The following is a 28,000-nucleotide window of genomic DNA, read 5'->3' as shown; positions in this document are numbered from 1 at the left end:
TTCTCTCCACACTGAGAATCACAGATATACTATCTCTGCCTTAATGGGTCCAGAGCTAAAACACTCCACACCCATAACATTTTCAGTTTTCTCATACTGGAAACAGAATAGTGTGAATGTCCCCTTAGACATTTTATTTTGGTTGGTAAAGAACATGGATGCCTCCTTAGGGTGTGTCCTGATTGTGGAGTTATCTAAGATTACTCCCATCCTCCCCTCCTGCGTGGTCACTGTGGTCCAGGAGGTGAACCGGAACCTAAGGTGACTGTGGTTAGGCCTCAGGGTTCCCCTTGCTCTCGTCAGACCTCCTCTCCCAAATGCTGCCTGACTGTCTCTGAGGCTTGTCTCACAGCCTCCCGGTTGAGGAACATAGCAGTACTTCAGGGAGGAGGCTCTCAACTAGGAAACTGAGGATGAGACTGTATAGAAGCTGTTGCATAAATGATCCTTGTCTTGGGGGAAATACCTCAGCCTGCCTCATCCAGACAGGAGGCAGTGGCTAAAAATTCCCCACATCTCTTAACTGAACACGAGGTTCTACTTAACATGTTTTCAGTTGTTTTCTGGTCTTACTTTAGTGACCAAACCTCTTTCCTCAAGGTGTCCAAATTGCTACCTGTTATCTGTCCAGAAGAATCACTGATTCACTCATCAGCCCAGATTGTCAGTAAACACATGGTAAGTGCTGGCTTGGGCAGAGCAGGTATGGGGCACTATCTGGGTACACTGAGGCTTGTCTTTGAGAAGCTGGTTTGGGGTGTCAAGCCCTGAACATCACTGGCCCCAGGGAGGTCCCAAACTGGGTTCTGGTTATAAAATTTTACCTTCCAGTCCAGGCTTTCAAGCAGACTGCCTAGACAGGCGCTGAGCCCAGCCACACAAACCCTATAAGGAAAGTTCGTTACAGGCTTTGAACTCAGACACAGGATCTTTCCATTTCCGTCCCTCTTCTTACCCTGACTTGAGCACTGCCTTCAGGAGAGCACCTCGGTATACACAAGTGCATGAGTGTGTAAGTCTGAGTTGGTCTCAGAGATATTATGGGACCTTGTGGCCCTGAGAAATACTGGTGATGATCCCTCTTGCTGAAGTGTCTCTAGGAAAAGATCTCACTAGACCCCAGCTCAAGGAATCTGGATGGTTGGTTTGCAGTTGGTTGAGATGAGGGGACAAGGTATTATATTTTATATTTTTATTTGCCTTTTACAGGTTGGAGCTGACAGCCTCATTGGGCCAGATACACAGGTTGGAGAGAAGTCATCCATTAAGCATTCGGTCATTGGTTCATCGTGTGTCATAAGAGATAGAGTGACTGTCACCAATTGTCTTCTCATGAACTCAGTTACCGTGGAGGAAGGGTATGTCTCCCCTTGTACCCACTTGAGGCAAGGCCCCTGATGTCTCTGGGAGGCTTTGGAGGCCACCCTAGCCTAGGGAGGTGATCAGCTTCGGGAGGGGAAGAAAAGGGAAAGGAAGGAATAATTCCTAGGCCTTGGTTTCAATGTCAAAAATGACATAGTCTTGGAAAGCATTTCTAGCAGTTTTCTCATGATGATTGGAGTCCTGAGATAAGCTGCCTTCTCTTGCTTTGGTATCCTGCTTGATGGGATGACCACAGTAGTGAGCCCATGGCAGGGTGGACACTGCACCAATGTCTAAGAGTCACCTGCCCCCTCTCAGTGTCCTACAGAAAGCAGAGGCCTGCAAGGAGTGGACATATAAGACACGTTCCATTTTCAAAGGAAAGCTTCTCTGTTACTAGTTATAAAGAATCTTTTCCCATTTTAAGATGTTTTGGAATGCCCTAAAATCTTGGTTTATGAACAACCTGAACTTGGAGTAAGACTTAAATGATGCTTAATAAAATTCTTCCTCTGTATGAACCTCAGGTTTTTTTCCTTGTATAAAATGCAAAGTTAGTAGTGGAAGAGAGGAAGGATATTACCAATGGTTTCCAGACTTTTTAGAAAGGAAACTTTTTCTTAAGATAAATCTTAAGCAGGAACTCATTATTTAAAACTGGTAAAGGCACTGTTGTTTGGAATACAGTGGGGGAGGGGCACTTATCCTTCCTATGGAAGGTGAAAACTGATCTATAAAACAAATTTTAAAAACTACTCTTTGCAACCCCATGGGTTATACCCTGCTAGGCTTCTCTGTCCTTGGGATTTTCCAGGCAAGAATACTGGAGTGGGTTGCCATTTCCTTCTCCAGGGGATCTTCCCAACCCAGGGATCGAACTCTGGTCTCCTGCATTGCAGGCAGATTCTTTACCATCTGAGCTACCAGGGAAGCCCCAAATCTTGACCACATCCCCATGCCATGTGGGATCTTAGTTTCCCTACCAGGTATCAAACCCTCACTCCCTGTACTGGAAGGCAGAGTCTTAACCACTGGACTACCCTGGAGTTGTGGCTAAAACCACTAGGTGAGAGAATTCCCTGGCAGTCCAGTGGTTAGGACTCTGCATTTTCACTTCCAGGGCCAGGGTTCAGTCTCTGGCCAGGGAACTAAGATCCTGCAAGCCACTCAGCTCGGCCAAAAAAAGCCAGTAGGCTAGGTCAGCCTGAGATTGATTCTAGCTCTGACATCTGTTGATTTCTCTGTCCAGGAACTGATAGGAGGGAAGGATAGGGGAAGACTGTGTGTGTGTGCTAAGTTGCTTCAGTCACGTCCAACTCTTTGTGACCTATGAACTGTAGCCCACCAGGCTCCTCTGTCCATGAGATCCTCCAGGCAGGAGTACTTGAATGGGTTGCCATGCCCTTCTCCAACGGAAAGATTATAAAGGCCAGTAAAAGCTGAACTACCTTTCACAACTGTCCTTGGGATTAAACAAAACATTTTGGGGAGAGGTACTACATAGGGATAGAGCTAAAGGTAAAGCCTTTGCTCTTTAGAAAGAGTGGCTGATGACAATTTTGTAAAGTAATTAGCCTCCAATTAAAATTAATTAATTTTAAAAAAAGAGTGGCTGATGGAAGACAATAGAGACAGGGTGAAAAGGGAAAGTACTATAATATGTCCTCCCCCAAGCCTACATCCTGATGATTCCCAGAACCCTGGTGAAGAGGCCTAAGTCTTCTGTTGGGAATTTGGAAGAATTTTTTCTGGAGAATCTGAGCAGCCCAAGAAGAAGAACCTGAATTTATTTACATAAGACATTTCTAACAGCCCAGTCAAATCATCCTATAGTTAAAATTATGGATGACAAATTCCATTCATGTACTGTTTTAAAATCCTTTCCTAAATATAAGGAGATAATCAAAGATTACCAGAGATCTAAAGAAAGCCTCTATCATGAAAGATAGAGAACAAATCAAACAGAGAAAAAAGCACTTAAAAAGAGACAGAGACTCCTCAGAGAGAGAAAGATGCTTTCAGACAACCTATTATTTCAAAGAACAAAAAAGAAACTCTTAAGAAAATTAAAATATGGTAACAAAGAGGGAAGACCTCAGTAAAAAAAAATGGAAGATAAATTTGAAATTTCACTGAAAGTAAAAGAAAAAGATAAAAAGATGGAGCATATAAAAGAAAAGATAGAGAAGAAGGATCCAAGTGGTGGGACTCGCACCGCTGCCGCGGAGACGTGAAGGCCTCCTCGCCACGCCCCACCCCCACCCCCCGCCAGCCCCCGGGTCCGCGCTCGAACTCACTGTTCCCTCCCCCGGCCCACATGGAGAAGACGGAGCTGATTCAGAAGGCCAAGCTGGCCGAGCAGGCCGAGCGCTACGACGACATGACCACCTGCATGAAGGCCGTGACGGAGCAGGGCGCCGAGCTGTCCAACGAGGAGCGCAACCTGCTGTCGGTGGCCTACAAGAACGTGGTCGGGGGCCACCGGTCTGCCTGGAGGGTCATCTCCAGCATCGAGCAGAAGACCGACACCTCGGACAAGAAGCTGCAGCTGATCAAGGACTACCGAGAGAAAGTGGAGTCCGAGTTGAGGTCCATCTGCACCACGGTCCTGGAATTGTTGGATAAGTATTTAATAGCCAATGCAAAGAGAGTAAGGTCTTCTGTCTGAAAATGAAGGGAGATTACTTGCTGAAGTTGCTTGTGGAGATGATCGGAAACAAACGATAGATAATTCCCAAGTAGCTTACCAAGAGGCTTTCGATATAAGCAAGAAAGAGATGCAACCCACACACCCCATCCGGCTGGGGCTGGCTCTTAACTTTTCTGTGTTCTACTGTGAGATCCTCAATAACCCAGAACTGGCCTGCACACTGGCTAAAACGGCTTTTGATGAGGCTATGCAGAACTCGACACACTGAATGAAGACTCGTACAAAGACAGGACCCTCATCATGCAGCTGCTGAGAGACAACCTCACATTATGGACATCAGACAGTGCAGGAAAAGAATGTGATGTGGCAGAAGGGGCAGAAAACTGAGTGCATACAGGGTGTCATCTTTCTTCCCCTTGAAACCTTTTTACTCATCTCCATTCCTTACTCCATTGGGATTTCCTATAGCAAAGAAACTCATTCATGTGTATGGAATCAACTGTTTATAGTCTTTTCACACTGCGGCTTTGGGAAAACTCCATTCCTTGATTTGTGTTTGTCTTAGCCTTCCTGGTGTGCAGTTACTGCTGTAGAAGAGTATTAACAGCTTCATTTCATACAAACATAAGTAACTTCCAAACACTTATGTAGAAGACTAAAAATGTATCTGGTATTTAAGTAATCTGAACCAGTTCTGCAAGTGACTGTGTTTTGTATTACTGTGAAGATATGAAAATGTAGCTAATTACAATTTAAAGAGTGTTCTACATAACTTCTTAATTTCTACATTCCCTCCCTTACTCTTCTTCAGAGATTTCCTTTCAGTAAGCAGCTTTTCCATCCTTTTAATGTATTCCTTTTTAGTAGGAATCCAGAAGTATTAGATTGAATGGAAAAGCATTCTACATTTTGGGGCTGGGGGATCACAGATTTAAATGCCTCCTGTATCATATGTGATGGAGGTCTTGTGTATCTGTGACTACAGGGAGTTTCCTTATTCACTCTTCATTTGCTGCTGTTTAAGTTGACAACTTCCCTTCCCAATAAAAACTCACTTAGACCTCCTGCCTTGGTAGTTCTGGTATTCACTTTACTATGTAATAGAAGTAGCATGTTGCTGCCAGAATACAACCATTGCTTTTGGCAAATTAAAGTGCATGTCATTTCTTAATACACTAGAAAGGGGGAAAAAAGCACACAGTCCAGTCTAAAACATTAGTACTCTTCCATGCAGATTTGTGCACGTGAGAGGGTGTCCAGTTTGTCTAGTGATTGTTATTTAGAGAGTTGGACCACTATTGTATGTTGCTAATCATTGACTGTAGTCCCAAAAAAGCCTTGTGAAAATGTTATGCCCTATGTAACAGCAGAGTAACATAAAATAAAATTACATTTTATAAACCAAAAAAATAAAAGAAATGATAGAAAGTAAGAGAGAAAGTCCAGGAAGTCTAACATCTGAATAGGAGTTCCATAAAAAGAGTTGATAAATCGGAGGAGGAAATTATTTAAGAAATAATATAAGAAAATGTCCTAAAACTGAAAAATATGAATCTACAGAATGAAAGGGCCTACTAAGGGGCCAGCCCAATGGTAAAAATAAGCCCACATCATTGTAAAACTTCAGAACATCGGATACAAAGCATGCTACCAACTTACAAAGAGAAATAATAGGTCATAAACAACTAATCAGCAACCAGAATGGTTTTAGACTTATTACCAGTAGCAACAATGAAAACTTGAAGATAATAGAACAATGCCTTCAAAAATCTGAAGGAAAATTAATTTCAACCTAGAATTCTGTATTCAAGCTGAGTGTTAGTCAAGTGTGACAGTGGAATAGAGACATTTTCAGACATGAAAAGGTATGTCCCACCAAAATGAAAGGTAAACCAAAAGGAGACTGATGAGAAACAAGAGAATCTCACTCAGAAAAAGACAAAAAGAACTGTGGGATATGGGGACTTCCCTGGTGGTTCAGCAGTTAAGAACTCACCTTCCAAAGCAGGGGACACGGATTCAGTCCCTGGTTGGGAAACTAAGATCCCATATGCCTCGGGGCAACTGAGACCCAACACAGCCAAAAATAAATAAATATTGAAAAGAATCCATGGGAAGATAGTGAAGGCACATCCAAGGATGACTGCTATGCATGAACCATAAAGGCAACAATTAGTCCAGAGTGGAATCCAGGAAACAGTTACACAGGAAGATGAAACTGATAAATTCATATAAACATCTTGAAAAATTTAGATAATTGGTAAAAAGTTAGGTTTGAATTACAACAAAACAGATATTAACTCTGTTTTTTAAAAAAGTTGTACAAGAAAGGAAAAGGCATCAAAGTTTGCCCTAGTGGCTCAGTTTGCCCTGGTGGCTCAGTGGTAAAGAAATCTGCCTACCAACACAGGAGACACAGGTTCGATCCCTGATCCGAGAAGATACACATGCCGTGAAACGGCTAAGCTCATGGGCCACAACTGTTGAGTCTATGCTCTAGAGCCTGGGAGCCACACCTACTGAAGCCTGCATGCCTGGAGCCTGTGCTCTGCAACAAGAGAAGCCACCACAGTGAGAAGCCTGTGCACCGCAACTAGAGAAAAGCCCAAGCAACAATGAAGACCCAGCACAGCCAAAAAGAAATAAAATTGTTAAAATAATTTTTTAAAAATAAATAAACAAACACTGATCATTAACCAAAATTATGCTATAACTACATTGAAAGGATGAAAGGTAGGAAGGGAGAAAGGAAGCAGTGGCAGGAAGAAAAGAGAGCTAAACCTTCATCTCCCATTATGCAAAGTCTATTGACAATGCTTAAAACTGAAAAATTAAGTAGTGATTGTTGTTGTTTGGTCCCTAAGTTGTGTATGACTCTTTTGCCACCCCATGGGCTATATATACCACCACACTCCTCTGTCCATGGAATTCTCCAGGCAATATTAGAGTGGGTTGCCATTTCCTTCTCCAAGGGATTTTCCCAACCCAACTACCGAACCTGCGGCTCATGTATTATCAGGCAGGTTCTTTACCACTGAGCTACTAGGGAAGCCCCCAGTTTCTGAGTAGAGGTTAGGGAAAGAGGTCAGACCCAGAGACCTCTTCCTGAATCATGTGTTCTCTGACATACTTCCCTGTCTCCATTTTTCTTTTTCTGCCAAATCCACCCTTCCAGCGTTGTTTTTATGAAGTAGAGCATGCACTTTGGGATCAGACTGCCAGATAGAATACTGGGTCTATCACTTATTAGTCACTTAGGGGATTGGTTTTACCTCTTTGAGCCAAATTTTCTCACAATAAAATAGGATAAAAACCCAATTGCCTCAGAGGTTTACTAGGAATACTAAATAAGTTAGTAGACATAAAGCAGTGAAAATAGCACTTGTCACAAAAAATGTTAGCTGCTATCACCATCATCTTCTTCATCATTACTTTATCTCACTTCACAGAGGTGGCATGTTCCCTGTGTTGTTGTCTGAAAGAATATCTGATCATATCCCTGTTCTATTCAAAAACTTTTGAAGAATCCATTCCATTATCTTTAGAATAAAGTTTCAATCCTTTGGAAGAATTTGAGAAGGATCAGTATAAGTACCTCTTTGTACATTTGGTAAAATTCTTCAGTGAAACCCTCTGGTCCTGGACTTTTGTCTGTTGGAATTTTTTTTTCATTACAAGTTCTATTTCATTTCTAGTGATTGGTCTGTCAAGTTATCTGTCGCTTCTTGATTCAGTTTTAGAATGAAGTTTCAACTTCAGAGTTTCTCATATTTTTCATGATCTAGCTCCAGCCCTGGGTCCTGGAATGTTAGAATGAAATGGGGCCTTAGAAATCATCCAGCTCAATTTCTGCGTTTTTACAAGGAATAAATGGTAGTGTCAATCCAGACTTTTTTCTTATTGTACCTGTGCTACTTACTCCATGTCCCATTCCAGATTCCTGCATAAGACTGAAGATGTCACCATTCTCTTGAAAACCAGAACTACACTGGTATTTGTCTATTTGATCACTTAGTTCTAGAGTAGCTCATGAGGCTTTATAACTTCTACACTCTGTCTCATCTTACCTCAGACCTTCCAACGAAGAGAGTGCTATAACTTTCTTGTTTGCTTTAATTGGTAACCTCTCCCTCTTTCCCTGTGGATGGGCAGACAAAGGAGCAGATGTTTAAAGGCCACTGTTAGTGTCTTGAATTGATGTAAATAAACTTGGTAAGGAAACTAAGGCTTCCAAAGAACTCCAGTTTATTTATATGAGAGAAATTCATAGAAAGACCTAGCATAATATCCCAGAGTCATATTGGGTGGAGGTATACTCTCGGATAGCCTAATAAGGCATCTAGCTGGGGAAACAGTAAAGGTGTAGATGGTGGCTGCTGCTGTTTTTCCAGCTATTGTAAAAAAAAAAAGTTTAAGTGAAGCTCTACGTAGCCCACCTGGGGCTAATGACTTGGAAGGCCATTAGAGACTACCCAACCCTGCAGATTAGCTCTTGGTGATATGATCAGACATCTTGCATCCCATATGATCTTTTTTCCCATTATTTTCAGGTCATTTAGTTTTAATTACAGTAAATTCAGGGAAGGTGATTAAATTGTAGTCATGTGAGACTTGATTACCCTGATGCTATTACACCTGGACTAAATGGCAGAGTAGGAGCATGAATTTGTCTAGAAAGGAGTTTCTCATATTCTTGGTCTGCTTGTCTCTGCCAGCAGTGGTTTGGACAGTGGCTTGAACACCTGCCCGAGGTCCTCAGGGCTTGAAGGATGCTAATAGAACCACCTTGGGAAAGGTGTAGGCAAGACTATGCAGAGAAGGCTTCTGCCTGTCTTTCTCATTTTCTGCCACTTCCAACTTATATGACAGCTGATGCTCAGCAATCCAAAGTATAGTGAAAACTTAATTGTCAATCCCATGGTCTGTGTCTTTAATCTTCTGGTCTTGATTAACACCAGCATTTCCTCCTAGTCCAAGGTGAATGACCCAAGCAGCAGTCTAGGGTAACACTTTCACATGCAGGTTCAGGCTAGGGAACCAGGATTTTACCTGGATTTCCCATGCTTTCTACAGGCAGCAAGTGCAGCCCTCCAAAGCAAACAAGATATTACTGTTTCTCATTGTTACCCTGAGTGTCCTCTGTACCGACACTTAACCCACTTTCCTGCCCACTGAGCCCCTTACCTTTCCACTCTCCTTAGTCCTGACATTGACTCTGCCTGAATTGTCTCTTTCTAGAGATCTTTACCTGTAGAAATCCTACCCACATTTCAAGGTCCAATATGTATTCCAGCTGCTTCGTGCAGTTTTCTTAAATTTTCCTAGCCAGATATTATCTCCCCCACCTCTGTGTTCCTCGTGTAACCGTCACTTATGCTTGTGTGATATTTAATGCATCTTTCTTTTTTCCTCAGCTAGACTATAATTTTACAGGAATACTTCTCATATGTCTTTGTATCCCTTAATTCACAGTACTGTACTTTTCATGTACTAGATACCTGGTAAGTATTTACTAAATGAAAAATAGAGATCCCTGATTTGAGCCCTCCTACTGTAATTGACTGATTTCTGTCAAGAGAGCCCTGTTTACTTCTAGAAAAGTCTTGGAGTAAATACTTTAACTCCTTGAAACTCACCAAGATGAAAACAAAACCAGAGAAGGAAGCTTCATCTGTAATAAAACTAGATAACTGTCATGTACCCATACAGAGACTAGAGAATATCTGCCAGACACAATGAAATTTAGGTCAAATCCAAAAAGAACACCAAGACTGGACCAGCATAAGGAATATGGACTTGGGCAGTCCAAAGGAGAAATGGTAAACACCACTTTTACAAAATCTCAGGGCACAGAGAAAGGAGAAAACCAGGATGGCCTCATGCTTTTCTGTGACATTTAAGGCCAGAAGGCAGTAAAACAACATTTAGAAAATTTGGAAGGAAAACAGTTGTGACTTAAGAATCCTGTAGATAGTGAAGTTAGGGTTAAAGTATAAAATCATTAAAAATACTCCAAGGCTTAGGAGATGTGGTGCCCATGAACCCTCTAGAAAACTCTGCTTGAAGACATAATAAAGCCAAGTAGGTAAGGAAACAAAATACTGATAAATGGGTAGGTTGAGTGTAAGTCTGTGGCAGTGAGTTGCAGAAAGATCATAATCATTAAAAGAATTCTGTCCACGTTTCTTCAGTAACACTTTTATTTGAAAAAAAAAGCAAATTATAAAGCTGACAAGATCCCCTGGACTTAAGGGGCTCCTTAGGACTTTTGATTCATTCTCTATTTGAACTGTTTGCACTAAACCCATATTCTGAGAATACTCCAGCTTATTTCTTTTAAGATTGTTACATCTTGGAAACTCCTTGGCAGTCCAATGGTTAGAACTCCATGCTTTCACTGTTGTGGGCCCAGATTCAATCCCTGGTTGGGGAACAAAGATCCTGCAAGTCATGTGGGGTGGCCAGAAAGATAATACATATATTTTTTAATTGTTACCTCTTTGATTCCCTCCCAAACCCTTGTTTTTCTTTTTCTTTGCCTCTGCTTAGGGAATATAATTCAATTTCTTAGGAGGGAGACATTTTTACCACTAAACCTTTGTGTAAGGTTGTCAAGGGAGACATGTAACTAAAAGGAAGAAATGTTCAGCCTATTCGCTGGAGAGAGTACATTTTACTTATTTATTTTTTGGCTGTACCGGGTCTTCAGCGCTGGGCATGGACTTTGTCTAGTAGTAGAGAGTGGGGGCTACTCTTCCTTGCAGTGTGTGGGCTTCTCATTGTGTTGAATTCTCTTGTTGTGGAGCACAGGATCTAAGTGCACAGGCTCAGTAGTTGTGGCGCACAGGCTTAGTTGCCTCTCAGCATGTGGGATCTTCCTGGATCAGGAATCAAACCCACATCCCCTGCATTGGAAGGCAGATTCTTAACCACTAGACCACCAGGGAAGTCCCTGAGACAGTACATATTAATCTACAGGACCCAAGAGCAAGAGTGACTAGAGACAGAAAGAAAATGAGGTATTTTTACAAGTATTATATCTCATTACATGAATTAACCTGGGTAAATTCACAGATAAGATGTTGAAGGGGAAATAAGGAAGTTGCACTAGGATATATAGATATAGAGAATGATAGCATTTGTATAAAATTTTTAAAATTTGCAAAAGAATAAAATATATCATTTACTATTATATGAAGTAACAATGCTTAAGAACAATAAATACCAGAGTCAAATAGTAATTACCTCTGGGAGGAGAGCGGGGGAAATGTGAGCAAAGAAAATTGCTGTATTTTTGTATTATTTTTTGGAGGGTTCTTTATATTCTCTGTATTTTTCTCTGCTGTGCTGAGTGCTAAGTTGCTTCAGTCGTGTCCGACTCTTTGTGACTCTGTGGACTATACCCTGGCAGGCTCCTCTGTCCATGGGATTCTCCAGGCAAGAACACTGGAGTGGGTTGCCATGCCCTCCTCCAGGGGATCTTCCCGATCGAGGGATCAAACCTGCGTCTCTTCCATCTCCTGCACTGGCAGGCAGGTTCTTTACCACTAGTACCACCTGGCACTTATCTATGCCTGAAATATTTCATTAAAAATAATACATGATTATTCTTCTAAAAGAAAAAGACACCTGGACCAGAGCCCCTTGGGCCAAGGCAAGGAGCCTCTGGCATCTGGAAAGATACGGGCAACTCAGCCATAATCTTTGGACTGAAGCAGTGGATGGGCCTAGAGTGGACATTTAGTCATATGCCTAAAAAGCTTTTCTCCCCTAAGGTTATGAATAAATTTAGCAAGCCTGCCAGCTAATCCCCAGAGAAGAACCTGCCTGTCCTCAGAGTTACTGAAAAGTTTCATGGCTCTTTGCCAAACACTGCCAGTCAGCAGCTGAGGCAGAAGCCTGTAGTACAGTGGAGGGTCACTTCCCACTGTGTAGGCTTGGGCACATGGCTTAATCTCTGTGAGCCCCAGGTTTTTGTGTAAAAATTAGAATAAATACCACCATTCCTGCAGGTTTGCTAAAAGGATTAAGTTACATAATGAATATAAAGTGCTTTGTGTAGTGACTGAGCTGTATTAGACATTACATTTATGTAAGTTCCCTTCTCTCCTGAAATAAACTGAAAAAAGTCCTAACTAAAACCAGAAGAAGAATGAGAATTTGGAGGCATCCCTGATTCCCAGGTGAGGGCTTCTTCCTCATGTCATGTGCCATGGTATGGCATGGTGTGCCTGGCTAAGCAGTGATCTTACTATAGGCCTCTGTGTTTTTCTTATGGCCTCCTGTCCACTGAAGCTTTAGGGTTTTCAGGGTAATTTCCCAAGGCTTGCAGCTTTGCTTAAAATTTGACAGCATTAAGAAGTGAGGGCTCCCCAGCTGGCACCAGTGGTAAAGAATCCACCTGCTAATGCAGGCGATGCAAGAGATGTGGGTTTAATCCCTGGGTTGGGAAGATCCCCTGGAATAGGAAATGGCAACCCACTCCAGTATTCTTGCTTGGAAAATTACATGGACAGAGGAGCCTGGAGGGCTACAGTCCACAGGGTCACAAGAGTCAGACATAACTTAGAAACTGTGCACACACACAAGGAGAAGTGAAGATCAAAAGTCCATTAATCTTAGCCATCTCCAAGCAGATTCCTAGAGAACACAGCCAGGCATCAGCACAGCAGAGTCCTTAGTACCCAGCTGAGAGCTTAAAGTAGAATGTAGAAGCTGTAGTTCTGGTACTAGAGCTGGGTCTTTTCATGAGCTATATAGGAGGTCATCTCCCCTCCTACTTTACGCACAAGGCAATCTTTACTGTGGACTGGCAGCATGGAGGGGGCTTGTTAGATATAGTAGTATCTGTCCTTCCCCTCTAGCCTGAGCAAACACATATACTTCCAGTAAAATCCTTAACCTTGGAGTTCTTTCTCAACAGGGGGAAAGCTAAATTGGCTTAAAATTTTTCCAGAGTACCTCAGCCTTACTAATGAAGGTGACTTGTGACTGCACCAGTGATCATGGGAAACAATTGAAGAAACAAGTGGTAGAAAATAGTTTCATACTCACTAAGGCCTTTTTTCAGGTGTTCACCTCAAAGCCTTCCACAGATCCGCTGACCAAGAGCTTCCACTTTTTCCCAATCACATCTGCAGATTCACTAGTAGTGGTTTATTTGTCTGAGGGAGTTACACACAAACTAGATGAAACATGCAACAAAGCAGTATGGGCGGTTCCTGAAGATCTGAGTCAGACCTGTAAAACATAAGAACCCACGCTCTCCATTGCTGTAGAAATCTGACCTCAGTCATTCCAGACTCTTCCTTCCAGAGATGGTTCCCACTTGTGTTCCAGATTCCAAAATAGTCATTTAGTACTCCCTGATTATGGCTGCTTGAGTTCCTCTTGGCTCTTTCTCATTTACTATGTTTACCTCTTGCCTAACTCCAGAGCATACTATATACTCTTAAGCTACTGAGCAAGAAGCATCTCCTTACTCCCATTTTGACAAAAGAAGTGAGATTTTTCAATGACAAACTAGCAGCCAGTTATAAACCTACTACTATATCTCAGAAGCCTCTGTGTCTGAAGCTTTCTGTATACTTCCTTACTACTCTTTTGGGGTGAATCTTCACCCAGGATCAGGAATCACCCTAACTGCTGATTGGACTGCTTTCTCTCAGGGAGGACAAATTGAAAAGTTCTGGAAGGTCCCTTAATGCCCACCCACTGAGTATATCCTGAGTTTGAGCCAAAAAAACTGGTACTGGGACTTCCCTGGTGGACCAGTGGTTGAGACTCCATGCTTCTATTGTAGGGGGCATGGGTTTGATCCCTGGTTGAGAACTAAGATCCCACATGCCTCACCAAGCAGCCAGAAAAAAACCCTGATATTTTCTCTACCCATCTCTAGTCCACACCAAAGTGCTATGGCTTTGACCTTTGCCGCTTTCTGACAAGCTTTAACCTTCTAGAAGTGTAAAGAAGGCTCTGAAATGCCATAAATGCTGGAGTTACTTTTTTGCATTTTACTAAAATTTTGGCACTTGGCAAGAATCTTTTTCATGGCCTGTGGATGATAGTTTCAGTCCTTGAAATGGCCTCTTTTCCATCCCCCAAGCCTCTTGGACTGCTTGAGGATTTTTCCTTAGTTGATGTTTTATTTTGTTTAAATGGACACTCAGACCGTTCCTACTTACCTCCTTCTCCCCTCCAGCTGCCCACTTCTGGCTCTTTAGGGACTGAATATTCCCTTATTAGGATAAATCTCATTCCACAGAGCCATCTTGGCCCAGAAAAACAACTCGGCAGTCCCAGGCTTCCTCTAGTCTTCTCCCCTAATTTCTTTGTTTGACCATGCATGTATGGATTCTGGAGTCAGGCAGACTTAGTTTTGAAATTGCTACTTGGCTGTTAATGTGGTTTTAGGTAAATGGTTTAACTTCCTTTAATCTGTCGTCTCATCTGCAAAATTTGGTTATTTTATCAGAGGTAAAAATGATACTCCTAGAATCATCTGGGTAAGTCACTTCTGTAATGTATGTAGACTGCTTAGCACAGAGCCTGGCCTGAAGTAGGTATGTAATAAATGCTAGTGAAGATTTTCAGAAGGACTTTTCCCCCACCCACCCATCCTCCTCGGAAACCAAGAGGATGCTTTTTAAACACATTCAAATGCTAAGAGCCAGTGGTGCTACTCTTGAGAATGTGGCTTTAGGGTCTAGAGTAGGCTCTAATATAGCATGGAGTTGGCTTTAAAAATATCCTATTTTTCTAAATAATTATGGTTTTGATTAACCAGGGTCTGTGGTAAGAGCTGTGGGGTACCCATTATTTGTATAGCTTATCTCCTAGGAAGATTCACTGGATCTGAGCCTCCACTGAAATTTTTTATATATTCCCAGATGAGAGGCAGAAGCAATGGGTCAGCCCAGGGGTCAGGGCCAGCTTCCACCCCCAGACCAAAGGGTGGAATTTAGACCTCCAGGTCTGGGGTGCCTAAAGAACTGAAGTCATACTGTTTGTTCTTTTCAGGCTTTGGGTGAATGTCATTATGAGCATATACAGACTCCGGACTTCTCTAAAGCCCAATCCTCTCTTGAGGCATTCTGTCTTCTAGCATAAGCATGTAACCATTAACTAGACTGGCCAGCTATTCCTAGCATATGGAGGAACCAGAACCTCCAACCCATAAGGATGAGGATGGTGATGAGAGACATGGACACTCCCTAACTTGGCTACTGTGTTACAGAAGCAACATCCAGAGCAGCGTCATCTGCAACAACGCTGTAATTGAGAAGGGAGCAGACATCAAGAACTGCCTAATTGGAAGCAACCAGAAGATTGAAGCCAAAGGTAAACCAGAACCCAAATTACAATCACAGATGCTATTGTTTTCATATCACACTAACACAGATAACGCTCCATGCTGATGAGAACTGGGGAACAAGCATATGCATACCCCACAGGTGAGAACATATAAATTGATAAAAGCCATCTTAGGAGGGCAATTGACATCACTGTCACACTTTTTAATTCTGACTTCACAGTTCCATCATGGAAATTTATCTTGTTGGATAAGTCTTCATATATATTTATGTAGCCTTACTACCAAAAAATTTAAAACATACCAGAAATATCTAATGACCCAGATTGGCACCAATACTTTACAGTGGCTGTCAGGCATAAGAGAAAAGGGCCAGTGATCAACAGAGGCTCTGGAACTATCTCTGGCAGCCTCCTTCAGTCCTTGGGTACTTCATCTGACCTGGTAGTTAAGGGAGAGGAGTCCCATGGATTCTTGGCCTGGAAGAAGGTTAGTAGCTTCTTGAAAGCCATTATCTCAGTGCCATCCTCAACTGCTTAGAGATGCTTTAGTGTTAGCTTGCTCTGCTCTGTAGCTATAGAAAGTCTATGTAATGCTTAAAAGACATACAAACATCAGGGTTTTCCTGCTGGGCTGGGCAAATTGGAATGGTCCATAATTTGGCTGAGGATTTTTAACCAAAAAGTAGCCAAAGCTCAAGATCAGTAAAGAGGGCACATTCCTTTTCAGATTATTCCTTAAACCTAAACTAGGGTGGGGTAGGAGAGTTGCTGAAAAAACTAAATCCACCAGTTCTGAGTTGGTGGAAGCCACCTTTTCCTTCTCCCAGTAAGTAAAGGCCTTCTTTCATTTTTTCTCCTTCCCTTTTTATTTTAAAGTCATATACCTCTCCTGTGAGCTTTAGACTCAAAACAGACCTGGGTTCAGATCTCAGCTGTGGAAATCATTGGATGGGCACCAGGTTGTTTTTAATTTCTAGGCCTCAGATGTTTGAAACTAGAAAAACTGAGACAATAATAACTTATTTTGGAGGATCGTTGTGAGAACTAAATACAGTTAAATGTGAGGATTATACACGACTTCTGGAGCATACCACGGGGCTTAGAGCTCCACATATGCACCATGCTCTTGTGCCTCTCCGTGCTTTTGCACATGTCCTCTCTCTGTCTGAAATTCTTAATGATTCTGCCCAAGTGTTTTCTCTATAGAACCTTCCTGACTCTTTCCGTGATTCCTCACAGTCAAACTGAGCATTCCTTCCTCCTCCACACCTTTGTCAATACCTTAATTAAAGCACATGTACAAATGGTAATTATCTATGAATCTATCTTCCCTACTAGACTAAGAACCTCAGACCAAGGACTGACTTATTTCAACATGTGTCCCTAGCTCTCAGAATAGGTCCTAGTTTATAGTAGACGTGGGAAGTGTAGAGATGAGCAAATGAATTTTGAATCCCTTGGTAAAGGGAATTTGGGGGCATTTCAGGGCAGAGAGTTAGGGTTCCAAAAAAGACATTTGTGAGACAGTGGCAATAATCATGAGATCTCTTCTGACTCTTTTTCTAAACTTACGCTGATGAAGGAACCAAATGGAACACTGATAAATGAACTGAGGAGGTGCTGCCTTTGCCTGAAACCACCCCTCAGCCTTATTTCTTCACTAGAGACTAGACATAACTCTTCTTCTCACTGCCTTTCCTTTCACATTTCAAATACTTTCTTCCTCTACATGTGAGAATCGTCATTTCTAAAAGGCTTTTTCTGAGTGATACTAGTTTACCAATAAAGTTCTTTGTTGTAAGCAATATAAACTAACTCTAGGTGATTTAAACTGATAAAGAATTCATTGAAAAGATACTAGATAGCTCATAGCTCCACAATGGCTGCAGAATCAAGCTTAGAAAATGGGTCATAGCCAAGATTTACCCTCCAGATCATTCTGGTGAGGACACTGCTGCCATCCTTACTGAACACTGGATGCTACACACTTGCTCTGCTGCTCCAGCCACCCAGCAGCCCCAAAGTGGAATCTCTGTGGTTCCTATATTTTTGTGTCACTAGTTCCCAGCTCATGGTTTCTGGTGGCTGCACTAACAGGTCAAACGTAGGTTATCTATCCATGCCCTTGCTGCAGGGAAGGCTGGCATTTTTAGTTCAGTCTGTAGGGGACAAACTCCACCTGGTGTCTCACCAGAGAGCCTTTGAGCTGGAGTGTTGGTCAGCAGTGGCTTCCCAGCTGTTGGTACCTTCTGCCATGATCCCGTGCAAGCTGAAGGTATGAACCTAGATGAGAAGGCTGGGACACGAGCTTGAACCCCAGCACAAGGGGGAAGGATGGCACTGCCTTCCTGAGGGGGCCACTGGCTTATGGCTATTGTATACAGCTTTAAAATGTTCTCTCGGTGCACTGTCTTACTGGGTTCTCGTGAAAGCCCTCTGAGGTAGGGATTCTTTATTGACCCATTTGGTAAAGTGGAAACTGAGACTTTGAGAGCTGAAATTTACCAAAAGTGGAGATCAGTCCTGGGTGTTCTTTGGAAGGAATGATACTAAAGCTGAAACTCCAGTACTTTGGCCACCTCATGCGAAGAGTTGACTCATTGGAAAAGACTCTGATGCTAGGAGGGATTGGGGGCAGGAGGAGAAGGGAACGACAGAGGGTGAGATGGCTGGATGGCATCACGGACTCGATGGACATAAGTCTGAGTGAACTCCGGGAGTTGGAGATGGACAGGGAGGCCTGGAGTGCTGCAATTCATGGGGTCGCAAAGCGTTGGACACGACTGAGCGACTGAACTGAACTGAACTGAACACAGCTAGTGCATGACACAACTGGGTCTTCAGTCTGAACTATTGACAGCCTCCAAAAAGACCAGAGGAAGAAGCCACTCTTGGCTTGCCTAGCAAACTTTAACCAGTGACTCTTTTTCTCGCTTTAGTCCATCTTTTCCCAACAGGTAGGAAAAATATATTTGGCCTCCATATCCTGGCTCTTCCTCTCCTTAGGAACCTCAGGTCTTAGCTCTTTCTCCTGCTCAACGTACCAGTTCACCCATACCTACCCTTGGCTTGAAGAGAAATTTGGTTTTTGATCATCTAGGGCCTGTTGGTTGTTTCTTTAAAGTAGAATTCGGAACCTCAGCCTATTCTCTGACGTTGTGGAAGGCCTTAGAAGGGATCCTTCAAAAGCAGGATAGGATAATCGCATCTGCTCCCTGACTCCTCATTACATTTCTCTGTCCTTTTTGTTCTCTTCTATTTGGGTTTGTGGCCCCATGCAATGTTTCTTCTACCTCCTTCTTGCCTCTTTGCTTTGTAAATTAGCTCCTGCTCAGCAAAAAAGTAGAAATACCCCAGTGCTTTCTTGTTTTAGTCCCTCCTAGAGCCAGGAGATGCTTCCTTTTGTTGTTTTTACAGGCATATTTGAATGTGTGAACTCCATTTGCCACTGCCCTACAGGGTCGAACCCCCACTTTCTTACATGCTTTAACCTGGAACCTCACAGTTTCTCCTCCTTCCTCTCCCCACTTCCAACAAAGTCATAGTGCGCCTTTCTTTTCCTTTGCAAGGACCCCTCTTAGTTTTGTGTGCAGAATGCATGAATGAATAATGAATGCCAGACAGTGAGGGTTTGAGGCACATCATCTCCCATCAAGGAGCACAGGGCTGGGCTTGCCACATCCCTAAGATGTCACAGGCTGCAATGTCTCCTGGGCTTTCTGGTTCTAACTAACACTTTGTGCCCTCTCGTTAAGGGTCCTGAAGAAGGGGCCAGGGAAGTCTTTAAACTGGAGATCCCCAACATTTCTTGCTCTGTCGTCTATGCTAGAGGGATCGCTGCAGCCAGCACAGTAGTCGGTGCCTTCCTGCCGCAGGTATTCCTGGCCAGTCAGCCTGTTCCCACTATCACTTTTCTTTGAGGCTGAGCTATATTGAGAAAGCAAATTCCCAGCCATCAGTATAGCAGTCTCGACTTGTTACTATGGATGACCTAGACAAACATCAACTTAGGTCCTCACGAACAAAGAGGTCAGGAGATAGCAAGGTCCCCAGTCAGTCTTTCTCCCATGGAGGGGTTTTAGGAAAAAACATTCATCCTCAGAAGTAATACTGTCCTCTCTCCAAATCCCAATCATTTGCATACCACAGAGTCACCACATCCATAGCAAAAATGGGACTCTACACCAAAAACAGGACTCTCATAACCCAGTGTAGGCCCCACTGCCCTTTTCTAGCATTACTGGGAGAACAAGGCATTTTCTAGCAATTCCAGCCTTTCTCACCCCACCCAGCATGCTCAGTTAATGAGATTATCTCTGGCAAAAATCCTGGCAGCCAAGTTTGACCTCCTGCTCAAGCCAACTGAAAAGCTACAGCCAACAAAGTCAAAACCTGGGAGACTAATTGGACATTTCATCTGAGTCTCTCATTACTTGCAGAGAGAGAACTTGGATCTCTTCCCTGGGACCACAGTGATCAGTCCTTTGGCCATGAAAGTAGATCTGATGGGTACACAGGTCAAGTCCTGCCTAGCAGGAATCCTCCCCAGCCTCCCAACAGTGCAGCTTCTCGTATGTGACTTGTCATTCCCTTCTGTCTCATTGGTTTTTCCCCAGCTTACTTTCCTCCCTTGTGCTCTTCTCTTTAGGATCTTTGCTGATCTGATTCCAGTCCAGAACTTTTCCAGTGCGTTTATTGGTGCCCGCTTCCAACCCTGGCCAAGCAGAACTAGCACTGCTTGTTTCTCCCCTTCAGATTTCCTCCACCTTACTGAAAGTCTCCATAAAAATACATCTTCCCCCAAAATACCAGATACGATATTTCTCCCCTGAATCCCAGTGAGCAAGCCAGAGAAGGTGCAGGTATTTATTTGGAGCCTAGCAGAGCAGAATAAGATGTTGTTTGCCTCAGCCTGACACCTCATTCACCCCTCTGGTCTGGAGCACTAAGGACCAAGAAGAGTGTTAATAAAACTGGGACTGTCTTCAGAACATTCCAGTGGCCTGGAAACTAGGAGGAGACTAGGGGAAGGGAAAGCAGATGTCAGAATCTAGATATGAGATGAAATGGCCAACTCATGGCCACAGATGGGATAAGGGCCAAGAGGAACTTCTGGAGGTTCCTGGGAAGCTAGCCCAAGACACATTTCCTTTGTTCTTTTCTGATAAGTCTTACCTCAAGGTCGAGCCTGACTGACAGTCACACTCCAAGGCCAGCTCCAGCCCTTGGGAATGTAGAAGCCTGAGCACTGTCTGGGCCTCCCTCCCATTCTTCTCACTGAAGGAAGCAGATGGCTTCCTAGGGCAGGACCACACAAGCCACACCCAGGGGCATTCTATAACTTCCGTTTAATTCTTACCAAGGCTCTTTACATCAGTTATCTTACTGAATCCCCACAGCTTTATGAGGAAACCAAAGCCCAAAGACATGGAATAATGTGATCAAAGTCCAAGGAGAATTCAAAGCTGTGGCTCAGAGCTCTCCTATTCTGGATTGTCACCTTTTCTTCTCACATGAGATTGCCTCTGTCAAATACAATGCTATAACAGAAACTTTGTGAAAGGCCTAGACCTAGGTTTCTCTTCCTACTGGAGACCATTAGAGAGAGAGGCCCAAAGATGCTCTCGACCCCTAGCACCTTTGCTGTGATGCACCAGTGTGTCAGTTGTGTCCTCTCCGGCAAGGGGATTGGAGGCCTTCTCCTCTCTACATGCTCCTCTTCCTTCTGTTGTACCCTCACATAACCACCGAGAACACACATGCTTTCTTCAATAATACCACCTTCTATATTCTAGGCTCTGGGAGACTAGGGGTGTCAAGATGAGTAAGACTTGCCTTTTACTGTCCAGCTGCTCAGTCTATTATAGAGACACAGATAAGTTAAGAACTAAGTACAGTAAAGTTTCACGGGTATGATGTCAGGGTTCATTAAGGACAGAAAAGAGAAATCATTCAGTTCTTGGCACAAGGATCAGGCATACCATCTCAAAGGAAGGAATTTAGGCTAAATTTTAAAATTGCTGGCTATACACCAAAAATACAAAAGGGAAGAACCTCTCAAACTAAGGGGAACCAGGCAAGCAAAACACAGTCTCTTGTGTTGGGAACTGCAGATCATTTGGAAAATCTAGAATACAGTATGTAAAGGAGATGTAGTAAGAAACAAAGCTAGAAAGGTGGGTAGAACAGAAGACATGTCTGAAATCTCAAAGTTTCCAGAGCTTTAGTGAGAAACCCCCTTTCTACTGGCAGAGCAGAAGTAGGCTCCAGGCTGTGGACCGAAACATCTCATATTATCAAACTTGGTACCATCATCAGCGGTTTTCATTTTGCTTCCCCAAACCCTTCTGAGGCTGAAGTAGGGCTGCAGGAAAGTCAAGAGTTTCTGCCTTACCTATCAGGGTCACACTTAAAGTCCCAAGTATGGCAATAAAGATGTTGGACCTTTAGAGGTCAGGCTCACCCAGAAAGAATCCATTGTCAGCCAGGTGGTCAGCCTTTTCTGTCTGAGTCAGTAGAAGGCTGAACACTCCCCTCTCCCCTACATCTGCCCCAGGCCCTCAGGGAAGAAGGCATGCCTGGTTTCCCCTGCCCCTTCCAGACCATTGGTTCACTGCCTCCTTTCTATAGCTTCTACTTGTTGAAGGTTAACCCTTTTCTTACCTTTTACCACATAATTGGTCAGCTACCAGGGAAGTCTCCTAAATGTATCAAGGGTTCACAGTCTTCCCGCTGCCTCCCTCTCTTTTTCCAAACATCTTGGACAACTTCAACGGATTCATCAATGAACCATCCAGCCCCTCAGCTTCACCATTCCCTGATCATCTCAACTTTACCAACCTTTACTTCCTTGAAACTTTAGACACAGTCATACCCTATCCCTGTCATTTAACTACAAACCTCTGAAATCTTTCATGTGCCAACAGCTGTGCTAGATATGATCATAAATCCACTGCCCCTGCACTCAAGATCCTTACAGAGAAATAGAGATACATCCGAGGTAGAGCGTTTTCACAAACCAGGAAATGAACGGTTCAGAAGGGAAGGCACCACATAGTGGAGATGCTTCATTAGGGTATTTCGTTTCGGGTGAGTAGGGAGGAGAAGAAAGGCATTTGAGACAGAGGAAATACCATATACTAAGGTCTAGAGCTACAAAACAATATGGCTTCTAAGTACAAATGGAGAAAGGTGGAAGATAAAACTGGAGAGATAGACAAGGGTCAGGTCATAGAGAGCCTTATGGGTTTGAACTTTACAAAAATAATAACCACTGTTTATCAAACACTCAGTATGCTTTAACTCATTGAATTCTCACAATAACCCTATCGAGTGTGCAATATTATTTACATATGACATGGGAGACATCTCCCTTTCTCCTTTGAGTATTTCCATTTAACTATTTAGTCTCTTTTCCTCTCACTCTTTTCCCCCATGCCCTATCCTACACCAGAGTTTTTCACATTCCTCTTTCTTACATCTTTATGTCTTTGCTCATGCTGTTCTAAGAGCCTGGAATGCCTTCCCCTTGATACACTGCCTGAAAAAACTCTATTCATCCTTTAAGACTCAGTTCCAGTTCCCCTCTGATGGAACGTCTCCTGAAAGCCAGGTGTATAGAGTCAGTCCCCACCTCCTGGGTGGGAAGATGCTGTCTCTCCCAAAGGCCTTTTGGCAAGTTGTTTTTCCCAAGAGCTTCTAAAGAGCAGAGCCACATCGGAGAGGAATAAATGTTTATGAACACAGAATTAGAAGTAATCGGATTTGAAATGAAATCATTTGCTTCCAGTTCTCAAACAACCTTTTCTTTTTTTTTTTTACAGCCAAACGAGTGAACGAGGTGATCGTGGAGCTCATGGAGATCTGAGTTCTGAGCAAGTCAGATTCATTCCTTTTGGCCCCCAGAACTACAGATGTTGGCTGGCCCACCTGTTTGACTCTGTATTTATTTCCCAATAAAAGAAGGGCTCCCAAAGGCATTCTGGAGACTTATGGAGTAGTCGGGCTCCAAGAATACAGTGTATGTTCCTGTTGGAAAAACTGTCAAGAGCCAGCGTGTGAGACAAGATAGGACACGTGGCCTGGCTCTTATACACCAAGGTTATCAGGCAGGGGCAGCAGCTGTCTGGTGGTGAACCTTCCAGGAGGCCTACTTTCCAACTGGCTGGCCCAGTCTAGCCCTTAAAAGCATCTCCCACCTGAAAGGACTTGAGGGTCCATCAGCCCCCAGTCCTAATCAGGCTTTCTAGATCTGCAGGCCTAGTTGCTGCCATTGCCACCTCTGCATGTGATGCGCCTCCTGCAGCTGCCAGTGTGAGCAGCCTTGCCCCTGAATCTCAGCCCAAGACTTAACTACTCTGCTCCCATACCTGCCGACACAGGTTCCTGGCCCCTGCCACCGTGCCACCCCAGCCTCACCCTCCCACCCCTGCCATTTACTTCCCATCCTCCCAGTGCCTGGGAGGCATCCAGCCCAACTGTTATACCCTGGAGACCCTTAAAGCAAGCAGGAGGCAGCCCCTGCCTAGCCAACAATGCTATCCCCACAGGTTTTAGTGGAAGCAAGGACAATAAAAGAAAGCTGTGGGCTGAGAGAAGCCAGGCCCCTTCTCACCTCTTCTTAGTGAGGTCTGCCCAACTGGGAAAGGAAGAGCCAGGAACCCAGATCATCATTTGAAATTCTTACTGATTCTTCTCCAGCTGTACTCCTTTATATCCTAATTATATAGACTCTGCTGCTTCCGGTAATTGAGAAATGAGACTTCGATTCTCAGAGCTCCTCTGGAACCCCATCCGCCTTGTCTTCACCGCCCCCGCTCCCAGATGCTCTACTCCGCTCCTGCCTCTCCCTACACCACTTTTACCTCCTGCAGGTGTTCGCTGGAAGATGAAAGTGGTTCCTGGGGTGAGATTTCACCTCCTAGAGTTATCAAAGTAAAGGTTTCTCTTGATGTGTTCACTGTGGGTGGCAGTAATTATAAAGAATGATTTGAAATACTGGTTTCTACATTGCTTCAAAAATCTGAAGTCTCTCAAGTTCATTTGAATGATCCTGCCTGAATCTTAGTTGCTCTCATTGGACTTGTGAGAGACTAACTGAGCATTCCTCCTCTGGGGGAGCTCCACCTCCACCAGCCTTCTGGGTTGCTCTAAAGCTCCACATTCTCCCCACTGGTCAGGACAAGGTTCCTGAAAGTCTGCCCTCATCAGAGAGAAGCGGAAATGGCCCAGCAGAGTGGTTGAAACTGAGAGGACTGTGGGGAGGTGGAAATAAAGAGCTGTGGTGATGCCCAAGATGATCCCTTTTGGAGATGAAATTAAATGTGTGGGGCAGCGATGGTGCTGGAGACAGTTCTGGCCTGGATAGAAGACCTGCGCTCTGGAATGTAGTCTGGCTTTGGACAGGTCACTTTCTGCCCCTAAGTTTACACACCTGCAAAATGGAAAAGTTGAACTGGGTGACTTTTAAGGGCCCTTTTAATTTCAGGTTTTATCCCCTCTCAGAGCTTTCTGATGCTTGGGGTCCAGGTGCAGAGATGGCTAGAGATGGGTGGGTTTGGAGGAAGGCTGGAGTCAGGGAATGGGAAGGATTGGTTATATTGTCCCAGAACCTTCCCACTCTCCTTTCTGATCTTCCCCATCGAGCCTTTGGCTAGAGGAAAAGGCCTCTCGTCTGCCTTCCCTTGCTCCTGCTCCAAGGAAAGAAGGGAGGCTTCCCCAGGGGAAGGCCTTTGCTGAGTTTGAGTCCCAGCTGGGAGCAGCCCCCAGCTTGGGACACTGCTGCTATTGTCTCCACCAACTCCCAAACTGGCTGGGTGCCCAAGATGCTTTGATTTCTCTTCTGTTCACTCTGTCTGCCAGAAGGCAGGACAGTTTTTGTTTTCTTTTGGCAACATCTCCAGAGGTTTGAAATAGAATGAGCAACTGAATGTCCACTGGCCAGCTACCTCTTCATGGGACAGAAGCCAGAAGGCTAGGCAGGCAAAAGAATTGACAGGCTCTGCCCTGCCTCTCCGAGTAGTGCTGTATGAGGGGAGTGAAGGAGAGGGGCAGGGAGCCTTTAATGGCAAATCAAGGAGGTCTCTGAGGAGGTGTTGAGAAACGGGGTTCTGGGAGCTTGCCAAATCAGACACAATTTGATGGCTACTGCTCCAAGAACCCCCACCCCCACCCCCAGTAACACCTTTCCCCTACTTGCTAGCAAGAGCTCCTTGAGCCTATAAAGGGAGTGACTGCCAAGGCCAGAAGCTGAGCTTCTTCCCACTTCTTCACCACATTACTCTTACTAGCCCACTTCCATCTGCATGGGAAAGTGTGGGGAAAACTCTCTAGCTAGACCCCCAAGAGTGATCTAGGGGTCTGCACAGGCTAGTTTAGAAGCTGTTTCTGTTTGCAGAGAATTGCAAAGAGTATACTTTTATTTTTAAATCCACAAGCATCCGTCCCCCTAAGGAAGTATTAATACATAAGCCAGGTCTTTGTATACTGCTTTCTAAAGAGTTAAATGTGTCTGAGGAAAGGGGAGAGGGGTGTGGGAAGGACCACCCAGACAGAAGGTCTAGAAAGCTCAGCTCTGATGGAGCTGACAAGGAAAGAGGCTAAGCAGGATAACACATTCTACTAGAGGTCAAGATGCCCTGTCCTCAACCTGTGCTATCTGCCACCACTCAGAAGGCTTCCATCAGGGGTTTTTCTGCCGTGGATAAACAGGGAAATTCTACTCTGTTGTTCTTTTGGCTGCAGCAGATCTTAGTTGTGGCATATGGGATCTAGTTCCCTGACCAGGGATCGAACCCAAGCCCCCTGCACTGGGGACACAAAGTCTTAGCCACTGAACCACCAGGAAAGTACCTCTACTTTGATTCTTAATCCTCTCTCCTTATATCACCATCAAGGTAAAAGGCCATTCTCTGATCTCTGCTTGCATCCTCTAGCACTAGAGACTTGGCAGGTCTTATTGGCATAAATCTGCCTAGAGGGAAGGGGCATACAGTCCTAGACGTGGTCTCTAAACATAGTGGGTGGCAGTGGGGGGCTGCTAGGGCCTTTACTTCTCTCCTCCACATATCAGGGTTATTGACTTTGGCCCAGATAACAGAAGCCAGCCCAAAGCCAAAGCATGGCGAGTGAGTAGCTTGGGGAATGGCAGGGAAAGAAAGCCTGACCTACTCCGCCCTCATGGACCCTACTCTGAAGCCAGGCTGACAACTTTCCCCAACAGTATGACTGTGTTTCGCCTCACCTTTCCTGGCACTGCTCCTAGCCTGCATATATTATCTCCTTTAAACCTTAGGGAAATGTCACACTATGTAATCTCCCCAAGATCTCATAGCCAGTAAATGAAAGGTCCAGACCTTGAGCCATGTCCTTTCCTTTTAGATTCTGTCACCCTCCCACTTCTCCCATCCAGTTCCTCTCACTTCTAGAAATTTGCCTGAGTAATCTAGCTCACAGTGGTTTCCCCTGTGGTCTCTGTGCTCCCTCTTAGGCTATGAACTTTTAAAAAGCAGGTACCCTACAACCTCAGAGCTTAGAAAAGGGTGGATCCATAAGAGACCTTAAGGAATGTTTGTCCCATAAATCAGTAGTTAGATGTACTCCTTGGTGGTGATGAAGGATTGCTTTTCTCTTTTATTTGTCTTTGGAGAATTTCTCTGGTTTGGGCCAAAGACACATACCCAGGTCCAGTGGAAGTGACTGTGAACCAGGCTATCCATAGTTGAAGCAAGCTGCTTATGGAGAGAAAAGAGAAGCTTCTTCCCTCCCGGTTCCCTGGGGTCTGTGGCTTTAGATCACCACTGGCTGAGCTCAGCTATGCTTAGGAACTCACTTTGCTGGGGAGAAGAAAGGTCACTTTGGAGCTCAAAGCAGCCAGAGGGCACTAGGCCCTGGTTGGAACTGTTAGAACTGCAGACCAATTCCTCTCACCCTGGTCTTTGGAGTTTACAAAGCAAGAAATTTTCTCAGGAGGCAGGCCCTGCCATTAAAGCATCCACGGATGTGCTGGACTTTACCACTGTTAGCAGTGGTGGGCCTGCTGTGGAAACAGAGTCCCAAGGCCCAGATGACTATAAATCTATTTCTCCATGGCCTTTATGTCTGCAAATCTAGCAAGAAGGAAGTCTCAAGAACTACTTACAGCAAATCCTCTCTACTTCTAGTCCTGATGACACCCAGCCATACCCATCTTTTGCTGGAACAGCAAAAACAATCTAAGGGCCCATACAACCTAGTTTAGAGGCTATTTCTATTTCTAGAGAATTGCTGAGGGTATGTATGCTTAAAAAAAATGTTGGTTTGTTGGGGGGGGTGCATTTTTTGGGCTGCACTGGTATTTAGTTGCAGCACGTGAACTCTCAGTTGCAGCATGTGAACTCTTAGTTGCAGTATGTGGAATCTAGTTCCTGACCAGGAGTGGAACCTGGACTCCTGCATTGGGAGCACTGAGCTGCTGGACCACCAGGGAAGTTCCCTCGGGTGCACTTTCTTTATAACAGGACCGTCTTCTCTATGACAGCGAGGAACAAAGTGCTATGCACATATGCTGTTTTTACCATGTAGTCACTACCTGGCCAACAGCATCATACATGTATTAGTTCCTCCAAGGCATTTTGCTGGATGAACACCCACTAGGTGTTCACTCCCTCGGCCTAAAATTCCCCTTTCCCCAGAACT

At 44.1% G+C, this 28,000-nt stretch overlaps 1 protein-coding gene and 1 pseudogene across 2 annotated transcripts in view; both read left to right on the top strand.

Annotated features, from left to right (window-relative positions):
• The window catches only part of EIF2B3 (eukaryotic translation initiation factor 2B subunit gamma), a 120,710-nt gene extending 96,364 nt beyond the window's left edge, over window positions 1–24,346 (top strand). For both annotated transcript variants that reach the window (XM_018043491.1, XM_005678550.3), the window contains 4 exons: window positions 601–678; window positions 1,210–1,358; window positions 15,249–15,352; window positions 23,149–24,346. In XM_018043491.1, the coding sequence (XP_017898980.1) occupies window positions 601–678; window positions 1,210–1,358; window positions 15,249–15,352; window positions 23,149–23,192 (375 nt within the window). In that variant the 3' untranslated portion in view covers window positions 23,193–24,346. The remainder of the gene's footprint in view (window positions 1–600; window positions 679–1,209; window positions 1,359–15,248; window positions 15,353–23,148) is intronic.
• Window positions 2,463–5,198, top strand: LOC102187449 (annotated as a pseudogene).

Source organism: Capra hircus, chromosome 3, assembly GCF_001704415.2.
Source record: "Capra hircus breed San Clemente chromosome 3, ASM170441v1, whole genome shotgun sequence".
NCBI lineage: Eukaryota > Metazoa > Chordata > Mammalia > Artiodactyla > Bovidae > Capra > Capra hircus.
Note: the sequence above shows the minus strand (reverse complement) of the source record. Positions and strands in the feature narration are given on the sequence as shown.